Source organism: Salvelinus alpinus, chromosome 10 (genome assembly GCF_045679555.1).
Source record: "Salvelinus alpinus chromosome 10, SLU_Salpinus.1, whole genome shotgun sequence".
Lineage (NCBI taxonomy): Eukaryota > Metazoa > Chordata > Actinopteri > Salmoniformes > Salmonidae > Salvelinus > Salvelinus alpinus.
The window spans coordinates 29,059,783-29,075,318 of record NC_092095.1 but is presented as its reverse complement, the minus strand read 5'-3'; the positions used below and the strand labels follow the sequence as shown (position 1 = coordinate 29,075,318).

The window sequence follows — 15,536 nt, the reverse complement described above, 5'->3', positions numbered from 1 at the left end:
CAGTCACCCTGCTATAAAGAGGGAAAATAGGGGAGGGTTTTATTTAAGTATACTATAGGCTAAGAGACTCACAGGAAGGACTGGCTTGGTCTCCTCTTTGACCACTTTCGATGCCGCTGTTGCCTGGTAAGCAGGTGCCCCAGAAACAGAGGTCAATAGGTCAGAGGAGAGGAAGAGGGACAACGAAGTCCCAGCAACTCAAGTGTCCATTCTACTACTCTAATAATGCCATGAGGAAAATGGATGCCATTTTGAACGATGCCATGTTGCACAAGTACAATGACTGAGTATCATTATGGCTTACTAAAAGTAAGTTAATGTACTTATGCATGTGTGCGTCCCAAATGACAGACACTATATTCCCTATATAGTGCACTACATAGGTAATAGGGTGCTATTTGAGAGACAGCCTATGTCTTTGGTCAGGTAAGTGTGGGAAATGGTGATGTTATATTAGTAACATGTCCGTGATCGTGCGATGCATGAATGAAATGGATGAATGAATGGTTGACTCTATATGCTGTCATGCGTTTTCATGCAGGTGACACACATTTATCGGGTGTGTGGGGAGGGGGGTTCCTTATGTGAAAATGTTTTCTGCTCTCACATACTTCATTTCTATCAAATATAATGTTCTAGTAAATATTGTAATTTTGTTTTTGAGGATAAACTTGTGATTAAACTGATGTTTCTGGACAATTGCCACACTGACCAGAAAGGTCCAATTCAGTTTGACTAAATATACATTTCTTCTCAACTTGGAAATGTGCGAGTTGAGCTCTCTGAGCTTAGTTGTTAAGCCAAGACCGGCCAAAAAGGGACTTTTCAGACAGATATTCTGATGGATATGACTGATGCATGTGGTGGTGCAAGAAGCTACAGAAAGAGATGTGCACGTTGGTGTTTGACTCAAACAGCAGACACGTTGGTGTATTATCTGGGGGGGTTCAGATGGGTAAACATTTTTCTGTTGTAATTATGGAGAATTTGGCTGCATTGTAGAAAGATGATACCCCCTCAGACTTCACGATGACATTGGAAGAAGCTACCTTCAATTAAGAAGAATTCAAAAGATCTAATCAATCGATTATTAGTTAGCGTAGGTAACTTCCCCGGCATGCAGTCACACACCAAGCAGCTCGGCGCCTTGTGGATTATTAGTGCGAATGAGTCAATGAGTTGGCCCATGCAGTTATTAGGAAGAGAAGCCTCTTTCAAAGAGAGAGGCTACGTCCCAAATGGCACCCTATTCCCTACGTAGTGCACTACTTTTGACCAGGACCCATAGGGCTCTGGTCAAAAGTAGTACACGCCATAGGTAATAGAGTGCCATTTGGGACATATCCAGAGAGATCATAAAAGAAGTGTGGATACCTGTGTGGTTCATAGCTGCCTCCATCTTTACCTCCTGATCAGGAAAATAAGAGCAGTTTCAATGTTAATGTCTCAAATCAAATTAGAGGGTGGATAAGAGAAAATAAGGAATCATTCACATTGGAGATGCCTCTTCATGCACGGGACAGGACAGGCCGATAGGCCCCTAGAGGAGAAATGATGGTGCAATTTGAGTATGGATGGATGGAGAGAGGGAGGGAGGGATGGAACAAGGAGGAGAGGAGGTGCAGGTTGGGGCAGGGTGGAAGGGATGGAAAGATAGGAATGAAGGGATGAAGGTATATTTCTTTGGGTTCCCTTACGAAAAAAGATTGCCGTTAGAGTGCAGTATGCTGCAAATACTGTGTCCCAAATATTATTTTTGTTACTGCAGTAATTTTGCAGTGTAACTGTAGTTAGAGTGCAGTATAAGTGCAGTTCAGCAGCTATTCTGCAATTACTGTGTCCAAAATACCACAGTCGACTGCAGTTAATGCACTTTTACTGCAGTCATTCTTTTGTAGATAGAGAGTGTGGCTTTATGAAGGTTCCCAGCTTCCCTTGGAGGTAAATCAGTCATTCAGGTGATGATGATGTGATGTCCATGGGTGAGTCCAAAACACAAACACATGATGTTGTTAATGTTTCCAAATCATCAAGCAGTGAAATGACAACTTGTTCTTTAACTTCGTAGCACAAAGTCAATACCTTCACAGAAATATGAACTATTGTGCGTCTACTGTGCTGGTATAACGAGTTCACTGAGCGCAAGTTTAAAACCAAGAGCTCATATCACCATGGCAAGGTTATTAACTGCTGCTAGTGTGATGTCATCTCTCAGGGACACTTAGCTGTAAATAGCCGTCATGGTGGTGAAAAGCTAGACGTAGTCGTCAGAGTAGCCAGGCTCAATAGGCTTGTTGACAGAGCTCTCATAGCTAACACTGTGTGAGTCACTGAAGGCAGGGTGTCTGGCCAGAGCACACAATAGGATAGGGAACGTGGCAAAAGACTTGGGGGGTGTCCAAAATGGCCTATGGACCCAGGTCAAAAGTAGTGCACTTAATAGGGAATGGGGTGCCACATGGGATGCCAATTTAGAGGGATGCTTATTTTGATTGTAAACCACTACCCACAGCAGAATGAGTTAAACTGAGGGACACACTATTAGGGTTTGCATCCCAAATGGCACCCTATTCCCTATGTAGTGCACTACATTTGACCAGAGCTATGTAGACCCTGGTCAAAAGTAGTGTACTACTTTTAGGATGCCATTTGGGATGAAACCTAAACCACTTCCACAGCAGAAGGAGTTGAAATGAGGGACACAATATTAGGTTATCATTATATCAGAAACCAATTCAAAGCTCTATTTCGGGTTGTTGCCATACCATTCTGAGTGACTGGCTCGGCTTGGCTGCAGAGGGTTTCCCTGTGCGTGTCATGACTACAATACAAAACAAACCAAGATATTCACTGTGTAAAACCCAGGAGAAATCCAATAACCATAAACTCTGGATAACACCGATACAAATCATGCAGTGATGAAAACATTATGGATGTCCAAGTTCCTGTGAAAGTAGAAAATGTTCATAGTGTGTCTCATCGGGGAGCTGCGGACTGGACACGAATCCCTAAGGTCAGAACTAAGACAGGGAGTGTGTGTGTGTGTGTTTTTAGACAGAAATAAACACACAATGGAGACATAAGAGAGACACACAGAGGACTTAATGATGACCCCCTCGAACTTCCTTCCTATGTTGAAATGTTTGCGTACATCAGTGAGAGAATCACCCCCGTTTACATGCAACTAATGATATGCAGGTACAGGTCAGGACTGAACCTGGGCCAAATAGTGCTATTCATACACCTAGTATCTTGTTTCAGTTTAGGGTTTCAAAATTCCAGTAACTTTTTACACAGATTTCCTGCTTATTCCATCCTGATTCCAGGTATCTTCCATCCGGGAGCTCTGAAAAACCTGGGAATTTTGGAAAAGTTACTGAAATTTTTTAACCCTAAAGTGAAAAACGTGTTTTATTAACAACACACACATTTGGTCTGTATGTACGACTTGTTTACCCTAATCAACTACTGCAGTGGCTAGTCTTCAGATCCGTTTCAGTCTCTGTTCTGTGGTAGTCTCTGTTGTAGACCAGATGTAGGTAACCCACTCAAGGGTGACATTTTCCCTAGGTACAGATCTAGGATCAGCTTCGACTCCCCCAATCCTCACCTTAACCATTAGCAGGGAAAATGACAAACTGACCCACAATCAGCGTCTAGGGGCAACTTCACCATACTCTGAGGCAGAGAGAGCAGTAATAGTAGTAGTAGTAGTAGTAGCAGTGTAGCTACTACTAGTACTGTAGTATCTGTGTGTTTACCTGTTGTGTCCAGGCCTTTGGGTCGGGGGTTACACTGCTTGTGTCCCTGGCAACTCCTCATCTCCATCAGCTGAGCATGGAGGGCGTTCAACACCTCTCTGTCCACCGAGTACACCGCGTTGGTCAGCTACACACACAGACGGATACAGACGCAGACACACAGACACACAGACACACAGGTTAATACATCATTATTGATAAAACAACCTACTAATGAAAGGTGCCTGTGAGTAGTCCACTCCGTAGAAACAGAAAAGACCAGAAAATGGAGTAAAATAGAAAATAGAATTGATTCCATGTCTATGGTCCCCTCACCTGGTAGGGGTCGTTGTTGAGGTCAAAGTACTCGAGGAAGCCCGTAGCAAACTCACAGAACAGGGTGTTGTGTGTCTCGTTGATGGTTCTCACACACCAGTAGGTGTTGTTGTTGGAACTGGTGCACGCACAGAACCCTCCAACTGAAGGAGAGGAAGGACAGGGTTAACCATTAACACCCACACAGACACACACAGAGAGAGATAACCCTCCAACTGGAGGAGAGGAAGGACAGGGTTAACCATTAACACCCACACAGACACACACAGAGAGAGATAACCCTCCAACTGGAGGAGAGGAAGGACAGGGTTAACCATTAACACCCACACAGACACACACAGAGAGAGATAACCCTCCAACTGGAGGAGAGGAAGGACAGGGTTAACCATTAACACCCACACAGACACACACAGAGAGAGATAACCCTCCAACTGAAGGAGAGGAAGGACAGGGTTAACCATTAACACCCACACAGACACACACAGAGAGAGATAACCCTCCAACTGAAGGAGAGGAAGGACAGGGTTAACCATTAACACCCACACAGACACACACAGAGAGAGATAACCCTCCAACTGAAGGAGAGGAAGGACAGGGTTAACCATTAACACCCACACAGACACACACAGAGAGAGATAACCCTCCAACTGAAGGAGAGGAAGGACAGGGTTAACCATTAACACCCACACAGACACACACAGAGAGAGATAACCCTCCAACTGGAGGAGAGGAAGGACAGGGTTAACCATTAACACCCACACAGACACACACAGAGAGAGATAACCCTCCAACTGAAGGAGAGGAAGGACAGGGTTAACCATTAACACCCACACAGACACACACAGAGAGAGATAACCCTCCAACTGAAGGAGAGGAAGGACAGGGTTAACCATTAACACCCACACAGACACACACAGAGACAGATAACCCTCAAACTGGAGGAGAGGAAGGACAGGGTTAACCATTAACACCCACACAGACACACACAGAGAGAGATAACCCTCCAACTGGAGGAGAGGAAGGACAGGGTTAACCATTAACACCCACACAGACACACACAGAGAGAGATAACCCTCCAACTGGAGGAGAGGAAGGACAGGGTTAACCATTAACACCCACACAGACACACACAGAGAGAGAGAACCCTCCAACTGAAGGAGAGGAAGGACAGGGTTAACCATTAACACCCACACAGACACACACAGAGAGAGATAACCCTCCAACTGAAGGAGAGGAAGGACAGGGTTAACCATTAACACCCACACAGACACACACAGAGAGAGATAACCCTCCAACTGAAGGAGAGGAAGGACAGGGTTAACCATTAACACCCACACAGACACACACAGAGAGAGATAACCCTCCAACTGGAGGAGAGGAAGGACAGGGTTAACCATTAAAACCCACACAGACACACACAGAGAGAGATAACCCTCCAACTGGAGGAGAGGAAGGACAGGGTTAACCATTAACACCCACACAGACACAAACAGAGAGAGATAACCCTCCAACTGAAGGAGAGGAAGGACAGGGTTAACCATTAACACCCACACAGACACAAACAGAGAGAGATAACCCTCCAACTGAAGGAGAGGAAGGACAGGGTTAACCATTAACACCCACACAGACACACACAGAGAGAGATAACCCTCCAACTGAAGGAGAGGAAGGACAGGGTTAACCATTAACACCCACACAGACACACACAGAGAGAGAGAACCCTCCAACTGGGAGAAACCAAAATAATAGCCTGTTTCAATAGACTGATACACTTGGTCATCAGTTCTGATGATACAGACCCTTTATTCAACCAATGGTATTTACTGAGCTGTGGGAGTGGTGGGTAAATCTGTGTGTATGAATGTGTCTTAATTACTGTGTAGGCTACAGTGCTGAATTACTAAAATGAGAATGCATGTGAGTACAGTACACGTGTAGGTGTAGTAACTACTTAGTGCAGTTCCATTTAGGTGTAGTAACTACTTAGTACAGTACACGTGTAGGTGTAGTAATTACTTAATACAGTACACATGTAGGTGTAGTAACTACTTTGTGCAGTACACGTGTAGTAACTACTTAGTACAGTACACGTGTAGGTGTAGTAACTACTTAGTACAGTACACTTTGTAGGTGTAGTAACTACTTAGTACAGTACACGTGTAGGTGTAGTAATTACTTTGTACAGTTACATTTAGGTGTAGTAACTACTTAATACAGTGCACGTGTAGGTGTAGTAACTACTTAGTACAGTACATGTGTATGTGTAGTAACTACGTAGTACAGTACACATGTAGGTGTAGTAACTACTTAGTACAGTACACGTGTAGGTGTAGTAACTAGTTAGTACAGTACACGTGTAGGTTTAGTAACTACTTAGTACAGTGCACATGTAGGTGTAGTAACTACTTAGTACAGTACATGTGTAGGTGTAGTAATTACTTACTACAGTACACATGTAGGTGTAGTAACTACTTAGTACAGTACACGTGTAGTTGTAGTAACTACTCAGTGCAGTTACATTTAGGTGTAGTAATTACTTAATACAGTTACATTTAAGTGTAGTAACTACTTAGTACAGTACTCATGTAGATGTAGTAAGTACTTAGTACAGTACACGTGTAGGTGTAGTAACTACTTAGTACAGTGCACATGTAGGTGTAGTAACTACTTAGTACAGTACACGTGTAGGTGTAGTAATTACTTAATACAGTACACATATAGGTGTAGTAACTACTTTTTGCAGTACATGTGTAGTAACTACTTAGTACAGTACACGTGCAGGTGTAGTAACTACTTAGTACAGTGCACATGTAGGTGTAGTAACTACTTAGTACAGTGCACGTGTAGGTGTAGTAACTACTTAGTACAGTACACTCTGTAGGTGTAGTAACTACTTAATAGAGTTACATTTAGGTGTAGTAATTACTTAATACAGTTACATTTAAGTGTAGTAACTACTTAGTACAGTACTCATGTAGATGTAGTAAGTACTTAGTACAGTACACGTGTAGGTGTAGTAACTACTTAGTACAGTGCACATGTAGGTGTAGTAACTACTTAGTACAGTGCACATGTAGGTGTAGTAACTACTTAGTACAGTGCACGTGTAGGTGTAGTAACTACTTAGTACAGTACACTCTGTAGGTGTAGTAACTACTTAATAGAGTTACATTTAGGTGCAGTAACTACATAGTGCAATACACGTGTAGGTGTAGTAACTACTTAGTACAGTACACGTGTAGGTGAGGTAACTACTAAGTACAGTACATGTGTATGTGTAGTAACTACGTAGTACAGTACACGTTGTAGGTGTAGTAACTACTTAGTACAGTACACGTGTAGATGTAGTAATTACTTAGTACAGTTACATTTAGGTGTAGTAACTACTTAATACAGTGCACGTGTAGGTTCAGTAACTACTTAGTACAGTACACGTGTAGTTGTAGTAACTACTTAGAACAGTTACATTTAGGTGTAGTAACTACTTAGTACAGTGCACGTGTAGGTGTAGTAACTACTTAGTACAGTGCACGTGTAGGTGTAGTAACTACTTAGTACAGTACACATGTAGGTGTAGTAACTACTTAGTACAGTATACATGTAGGTGTAGTAACTACTTAGTACAGTACACGTAGGTGTAGTAACAACAGTGCAATACCTGTGTAGGTGTAGTAACTACTTAGTACAATGCACGTGTAGGTGTAGTAACTACTTAGTAGTTACATTTAGGTGTAGTAACTACCTAGTACAGTACACGTGTAGTAACTATTTAGTGCAGTACATGTGTAGGTGAGGTAACTACTTAGTACAGTTACATTTAGGTGTAGTAACTAAGTAGTGCAGTTACTTTTAGGTGTAGTAACATAGTAACGTACGGTTCCAAAAGGGGGCAGTCTGCCAGTGGTCGTTGCTGTGAGTGAAACATGTCAGACCAGGTAGACTACAGTCATCCCCCTTCTTCTGCCTCTTCCTCTCTTTCCTCTCCTTCTTCTTCCTCCTGATCTCGTTCAACAGCTGGGTCTTCCCATCCACTTCCTGGGCAACCTCCCTGCATGACGGACAGACACACCCACCAGTCAGATTACAGTAACGACCCAACAGAGTGATATCATCACCCTCTCTGCCCTCGCAGTGCCCTCTCCATGACGCCAGTCAGTTACCACGGCGATGGATGGAACCATCGGCGGGAACTCCCAAACTCCTGTCTGGTGGAGCCAAGAACATGACAGGTTCTAGCTCCTCTCGTACCACATTATCAATTTTCTCTGGGCCATTCTAGCCTCTGCCCTTCTCCCTAGCCCCATTTTCCTAAGCACACAGGTCACTACATAACACAGCTGCTTCGCATTGGCATTCTAATCCGTTCCCTGTGCCTCCTTGCGCATCCCCAATGGCACCCCGTTCCCTATATAGTGCACGAATGATGGAAAGTGAGAGACTCAACCACCTGGTGCAAGGCGATGGCTGTGTTAGAGGGACGGGCTGTTTCCCTCCTTCCACTGAGACACTGTTTTGTTTCCATGCTGCTGCTTGGGACGATCACTTCCAGATCTCTGCACTGAAAGGCAGGCCTGGGTTTGACTGGAGAGCATGCACACTCCATGCAAGTACCATGCAGATGTACCACAAGACAGGATAACGCACAAGACAAATGGGGCCACACTGGCAATGAAACGTATCAAACTCATGGAGTATTAAAGATGCAGTACATCTATGAAATTCTTTTGGTCAGTTGAGCACTTCTAGACTGCAGGCTCAGGTGCACCCCAAATGACACCCTATTCCCTCTATAGGGTAGTATTGCACTATATTTGACAAGGGCCTATAGGGTAGTAGTGCACTATATAGAGAATAGGGTGCCATTTGAGATACAAGTGTTAATATGGTTGAGACGAACAGGGACGGGCGATGGACGATGTGTGGCAAACACGGACAGACTGAATTAAAGGAGAGGACGAACTCACTTAAAGGGATGGAGCTGATCATTCTTGTTCTTCAACCTCTCTGCCTTCTCTCTGTTTCTCTCTCCTTTGCTATAGTAGCTGGTTTTAGTAGAGAGGGAAGAGCAACTAAATATGCCGGTTGTTTTGTTTCATTTCCACGAAAGCTTCAACTCAGGAGAGTCAAGATGAATAATAAAGGACTGATGACTCATGGGCTGCATTTACACAGGCAGCCCAATCTGATCTGATTGATCAAAAGACCAACAAGTGTAAAATGACCAGAATTGGGCTACCTGTGTAAACGCAGACTACGTAACAATTGTCAGGGTCACAACAAAGGACAGAGATGGCCACACAGACAACAGCAGATATGACAATGCACTATACTAGGGTTTACTCTTAGAGTCCCCTCTGTCATAGTCATTATTGTCACTTTGGGAGCATTATACCAGTGTGCAGATTTTCATTTTTTCTATATTTAAGAATAGTACACATATTTGGGGACCCTCAATGAGGTACATTACTGACCTGTTCTTGCCACAGTCACACCCGTCAGGTCGTCTCCTCTTCAGGTGACCCCTGACCTCTCGCAGGTTCTTGATCTTGTCCTGCAGGGCTTCTATCTGTAATGGAAGGCAACATCTACTTCAACTTGCAGGGTAGGCAAGGTGGGAGATGGGGAGGAGGAGAGGAGAGGGAGAGATGGGGGAGGAGGAGAGGAGAGGGAGAAATGGGGGAGGAGAGGGAGAGATGTGGAGGAGGAGAGGGAGAGATGGGGAGAAGTAGAGGAGAGGGAGAGATGGGGAGGGGGAGAGATGGGGAGAAGGAGAGGAGAGGGAGAGATGGGGAGGAGGAGAAGGAGAGATGGGGAGGAGGAGAGGGAGAGATATGGAGGAGGAGAGGAGATGCAGACACCAACTAACCTCCTGGTCCACGTAGCTCTTATGGTCCTTCCAGGCTCTGGATGAAGAGTAGATCTCTCTCTCACAGTGGACGGTGTCATTCATCAGGATGTAGCACCTGTGAGAGGGACGGAGAAGGAGAGAGAGGACAGAGAGGAATCAACTAACCAACCAACCACATTTTACAAATATATTAGTGACAAAGGGCTTAACTGCTTGCCTGACGACTCATTATGAATTTAATTTAGTTGCTCTAGCGATTGCACCGTACATCGGTCTAAACCTGCTGTCCTACAAGTTGTTTGTGCTGATTCATGTTTCGTGTAGGCCGGCTCTTGCCCAACCCATCGGTTTCTGTGACCAATTAGAACGGTCAGAATGTGTTCACATTCTCAACAAGTCGGGATGGAAGGAAATCCAGACTCATGGTGGAGAAGAAACGTTAGTGGGCGTGGCGTTTGGCCGGAGCCATGTGGATGGGTAGCCAGGCAACTTAACTGCAACCCAGGCCAAAAACTACAACCCAAGTAAAAAACTACAATCCAGGCCAACCCCCCCAAAGCAAGTCAAACAGACAGGGCTTCCAAAAATGATCTTGGTAGGAACTACATGTATGTCTTCCAAGTGTGCCTTTGGTAGAGCTGGGGTATATGTTGGGGTACATACTTGTGTGTGACTTTGACCGAGTTGGGGTACCCCACTGTGTTGGTATCGTCCGCCAGCATCTCCTCTGACCCGTCTTCTGACTCCAGAGCCAACTCCTGGTCCTCCTGTTCATAGTGGCGCTTTCTGATGACACGTCTCTGGACCGCCGACTGGTCGTCTGCCGCAAGGTCAATGTCATAGATCTGCCCTTCAAACTCCACGGACAGAGATCTGGTGGATCTTGTGTGGACGAAACGAGGCCTGTAGCCTAATTGATAACCAAATATCACAGAGAGTTGATTAACAGACTTTTTCATTTCTTTACCCATGTATGTTGGTATTCAGTATGTGTAATTGTGTATGTATGTCATTAGATCTTGTCCTGTCACTTAATCTGGAAACAAATTGCCCTTTCCTGTCAATAAAGATATTGAACTGAATTGAATGTGATAATTCCATGAGCAAAATGTTGCAGTGGCTCTTTCTTCCACTAGGTGGTGGCACAACATTCCAAATGACCAGACCAGTGATCTACTGTCAGGGGCTATCTCCACCAGACCAGTGATCTACTGTCAGGAGCTATCTCCACCAGACCAGTGATCTACTGTCAGGGGCTATCTCCACCAGACCAGTGATCTACTGTCAGGAGCTATCTCCACCAGACCAGTGATCTACTGTCAGGGGCTATCTCCACCAGACCAGTGATCTAATGTCAGAGGCTATCTCCACCAGACCAGTGATCTACTGTCAGGGGCTATCTCCACCAGACCAGTGATCTAATGTCAGGAGCTACCTCCACCAGACCAGTGATCTAATGTCAGGAGCTATCTCCACCAGACCAGTGATCTACTGTCAGGGGCTATCTCCACCAGACCAGTGATCTAATGTCAGAGGCTATCTCCACCAGACCAGTGATCTACTGTCAGGGGCTATCTCCACCAGACCAGTGATCTAATGTCAGGAGCTACCTCCACCAGACCAGTGATCTAATGTCAGGAGCTATCTCCACCAGACCAGTGATCTAATGTCAGGGGCTATCTCCACCAGACCAGTGATCTACTGTCAGGGGCTACCTCCACCAGACCAGTGATCTAATGTCAGGAGCTATCTCCACCAGACCAGTGATCTACTGTCAGGGGCTATCTCCACCAGACCAGTGATCTACTGTCAGAGGCTATCTCCACCAGACCAGTGATCTAATGTCAGGGGCTACCTCCACCAGACCAGTTATCTAATGTCAGGAGCTATCTCCACCAGACCAGTGATCTACTGTCAGGGGCTATCTCCACCAGACCAGTGATCTACTGTCAGGGGCTATCACCACCAGACCAGTGATCTACTGTCAGGGGCTACCTCCACCAGACCAGTGATCTAATGTCAGGGGCTATCTCCACCAGACCAGTGATCTAATGTCAGGGGCTATCTCCACCAGACCAGTGATCTAATGTCAGGGGCTATCTCCACCAGACCAGTGATCTAATGTCAGGGGCTATCTCCACCAGACCAGTGGTCTAATGTCAGGGGCTATCTCCACCAGACTAGTGATCTAATGTCAGGGGCTATCTCCACCAGACCAGTGATCTACTGTCAGGGGCTATCTCCACCAGACCAGTGATCTAATGTCAGGGGCTATCTCCACCAGACCAGTGATCTAATGTCAGGAGCTATCTCCACCAGACCAGTGATCTACTGTCAGGGGCTATCTCCACCAGACCAGTGATCTACTGTCAGGGGCTACATCCACCAGACCAGTGGTCTAATGTCAGGGGCTTTTTTCTTGCCTCTGTCTCTTCCCTGCATGTGTCTCTTTAGAGCCGGAGTAATCCTGAACAGTAAATCAAAGCTTAGGCTCTGGCAGACATGGACATGGTCGTCATTCCCATAGCCCTCCATACACAGCTTTAAATACAGAGTGGTAAGTCCACAGATGGATATATGTTACCATAACTGTCCATCTCCATTCTCTATGCCCCTGTAACAACATCTACCCAGCTACCATTGAGCTAGCTGGCTCAGGACACTACTCCTGGCCTGGACCACCCTCAGCCCCATCCCCATCCCCAGCCTCCACCCCCATCCCTCCACTCTACTCACCTCGTCCTCCAGAGGAAGGTGGGAACTGGCGGTGTGAACGCCCCGGACGGTCGGACCTGGAGGGTTTGTCGAGGCTGCTGTCAGGGCCACAGTCGCAGGGGTCCCTCTGCCGGCTGTCGTAGCTGCTGCGGGACCTCAGGCTCCGGGCCCTCTTCCTGGGGCCTTCCTTCAGACCACCTCCCTTACACTTCTGGATACGCCACTTCCCTGTGATCTCCTCCACACAGTGCCACTTCTGTGGATGAGAGACAAGGAGACGGATGGTTATATTAGTGGTCAATGATTTGAGTTATGGTTTTTACTCCACTCCAATGTTAAGGTCTTTGAAGACATTGAATGTGTCTCAAATGGCACCCTTCAAAAGTAGTGCACGATATAGGAAATAGGGTGCCATTTGGGAAACAGATTGACCCTTTGTGCTTTGTTAACATTGCGAGAACCGCTGCTATAGTGTATTTCTTAATGAAATCGCGCTCTTTCTCGACATGACTTTGTCAACAGATACGCTTTCTCAGTCCGTGCCAGAACAACACGTATGTTGGACTACTGTATTCAATAGGGGAAAAAAGTTGGACTGAAAACAAACTGTTCCCTTAGAGTCTCATAGGGAAAGTGGGACAACGGGAGCGAGACATTGATTCCTAATTGAGCCCAAGGCCTTTTCCTTTCCTCTGCATTACATTTACAGACTTCCAGACAGCACAGTGCTTCTGACAGACAGACATCTCAACCAGATCACAGACAGACGTGGTGGGAAAGAAACAGAATCCCAAAACTGAAGAGAAAGATAAACCAGAACCACCACAGCAAATGAATTGGATCAGTCTGCTGTCTGTAAACCAAGTGAAAAACCCTTTCCCTCTGTCTTTCTCTCCGTCTCGCTCTCGCGGTCTCTCACCATCTCTTGGTCTCTCTCCCGCTGTCTCTCTCTCTCTCTCCATCTCTCGGTCTCTCGCTTGCTCCCTCTGTCTATACCGCTTTCTGTCGCTGTCTCACTCTCTGTCTCTTTCTTTACCTGTCAATCTGTCTCTTTCTTTTACCTGTCTCTCTCGCCGTCTCTGTCTCTTTCTTTACCTGTCTCGGTCTTTCTCTTTACCTGTCACTCTCTCCATCTCTCTCTCTTTCTTTACCTGTCTCTCTTCGTCTCTGTCTCTTTCTTTACCTGTCTCTCTTCGTCTCTGTCTCTTTCTTTACCTGTTTCTGTCTTTCTTTTATTGTCTTTCTCTCCATCTCTCTGTATCTTTCTTTACCTGTCTCTCTCTCCATCTCTCTGTCTCTTTTTCCATCTCCCTGTCTCTTTCTTTACCTGTCTCCCTGTCTGTCTATGTTCCAAACCCCCGGCTGCATCCCCAGCATAATCTAGTTAGTGGTGCACATCCACAATGTCTCCTACCCCTAACTCCATGAATCAGTCAAGTTGAAAGGGAGGGGTCAAAGAAAGTGAAAGCTCATTCGGCTATGTGATAATTTGGCTTAAAGTGTTTGGGGTTGCATCCCAAATGACACCCTAGTCCCTATATAGTGCACTAGAGTGACCGGGGCCTACTACCTTTTGACTCTGGTCAAAAGTAGTGGACTATATAGTGAATAGGGTGCCGTTTAGGATGTAGGTTGGAGGGGGGGGACATATCTGCGGACCATGGCAGTGCAGACGGTTGCTCGCTGCCTGGTGAGTGTGGGAACGAGAGTGCCAAACAAAGGACTATGGGAAGGATCGGGTTTCCTCTGTGGACCACTCACTCAGACACTCACTGACAGACAGCTGACTGACAGATGGCCCTGACAGCCATGTTATATCAAGAGGGCAAGGGAGGGAGGAAGAGAGTCGTAAGGAGGGGAAAGGAGGGGGCGGGGAGGAAGAGGAGGGGTAGAGAGAGAGAGAGAGAGAGAGGCTTGCTGTCTGTGCAGTGCTTTTAGGACTTTTCAGCCACATTCCACTCTGACAGACTGTGAAAAACAGTGAGTGAGTGAGTGAGTGAGAGAGTGAGAGAGAGGGGGGGGGACCCTACAAGCTGAGACTTGCTCTAGAAGTGGCAGACCCAAACTGCTACAGCGCTTGCAGACTGACACACATGATTCATTCATTTACAGATTGAGAGAGATAGCCTGCTGCAAATGAACTGGGTGAGAGATCAGAGCAGAGAGCCAGCAGGAAGGGAGTCTTATTCTTATAGAATAGAATAAGACAGAATGGAACCTTGAGTTTATGACATCTATAAATACAAACGTCCGCGTCCCAAATGGCACATTTAGTGCCCTATTTTTTACCTGGATCGGTAGGGCTCTGGTCAAAAGTAGTGCACTATATAAGGAATAGGGTTCAGTTTGGGACAGCCACCTTACTAAACCACTCATATTCTTCCCACAGTCACACAGTCCTATAGGCTGTCATACTGCCCTTTCACTCTGAAAACACTTACAAGGTCCCCATGTCCTTTAGGTAACAGTTGCTGTTGTCTACTCCCCTTTAAATACATTGACCGCAAAGGCTTTGAAGTGCTTTGAGCTTTAGCCCTCCCCTTTAAATCATGGATTTGACCCTTGGTGGACAGGTGTCTATTGACCACAGACCCGTGGGTGTGTTCTAACCAGCTGTTTTAAGACTTTAATAGACTTTCCCTCCATATTGTTCTTTCTAAAGGAACACTCCACAGAGATAGAGGGAAGCTACTAACTAGGAGACTCGGTTAAATAATACCAGACAAGCGCTATAGCTAGCTAGGACTAAACCTCCACATGTATGTGTTGTAATTACACATTCACTGGCTGCATACACTGCATGCACACACACACACACACACACACTAAACCATCACCCCCCGCAATCTTGCATGCTATTTAAAGACTAAAGCGGGTTCCCCCACATAACCTAACAC

General features: G+C 45.7%; 1 protein-coding gene across 4 annotated transcripts in view; it reads right to left on the bottom strand.

Annotated features, from left to right (window-relative positions):
- The window catches only part of sulf1 (sulfatase 1), a 68,862-nt gene that overhangs the window by 4,801 nt on the left and 48,525 nt on the right, over positions 1 to 15,536 (bottom strand). The window contains exons 11-19 of one of the 4 annotated variants that reach the window (XM_071328782.1): positions 12,661 to 12,895; positions 10,588 to 10,834; positions 9,943 to 10,039; positions 9,548 to 9,642; positions 9,041 to 9,118; positions 7,952 to 8,124; positions 4,077 to 4,219; positions 3,762 to 3,888; positions 1,375 to 1,408 (exon numbers count right to left, since the gene is read on the bottom strand). In XM_071328782.1, coding sequence (XP_071184883.1) covers positions 1,375 to 1,408; positions 3,762 to 3,888; positions 4,077 to 4,219; positions 7,952 to 8,124; positions 9,041 to 9,118; positions 9,548 to 9,642; positions 9,943 to 10,039; positions 10,588 to 10,834; positions 12,661 to 12,895 — 1,229 coding nt within the window. The remainder of the gene's footprint in view (positions 1 to 1,374; positions 1,409 to 3,761; positions 3,889 to 4,076; positions 4,220 to 7,951; positions 8,125 to 9,040; positions 9,119 to 9,547; positions 9,643 to 9,942; positions 10,040 to 10,587; positions 10,835 to 12,660; positions 12,896 to 15,536) is intronic. The other 3 variants (XM_071328783.1, XM_071328780.1, XM_071328781.1) reach the window with 3 other exon arrangements.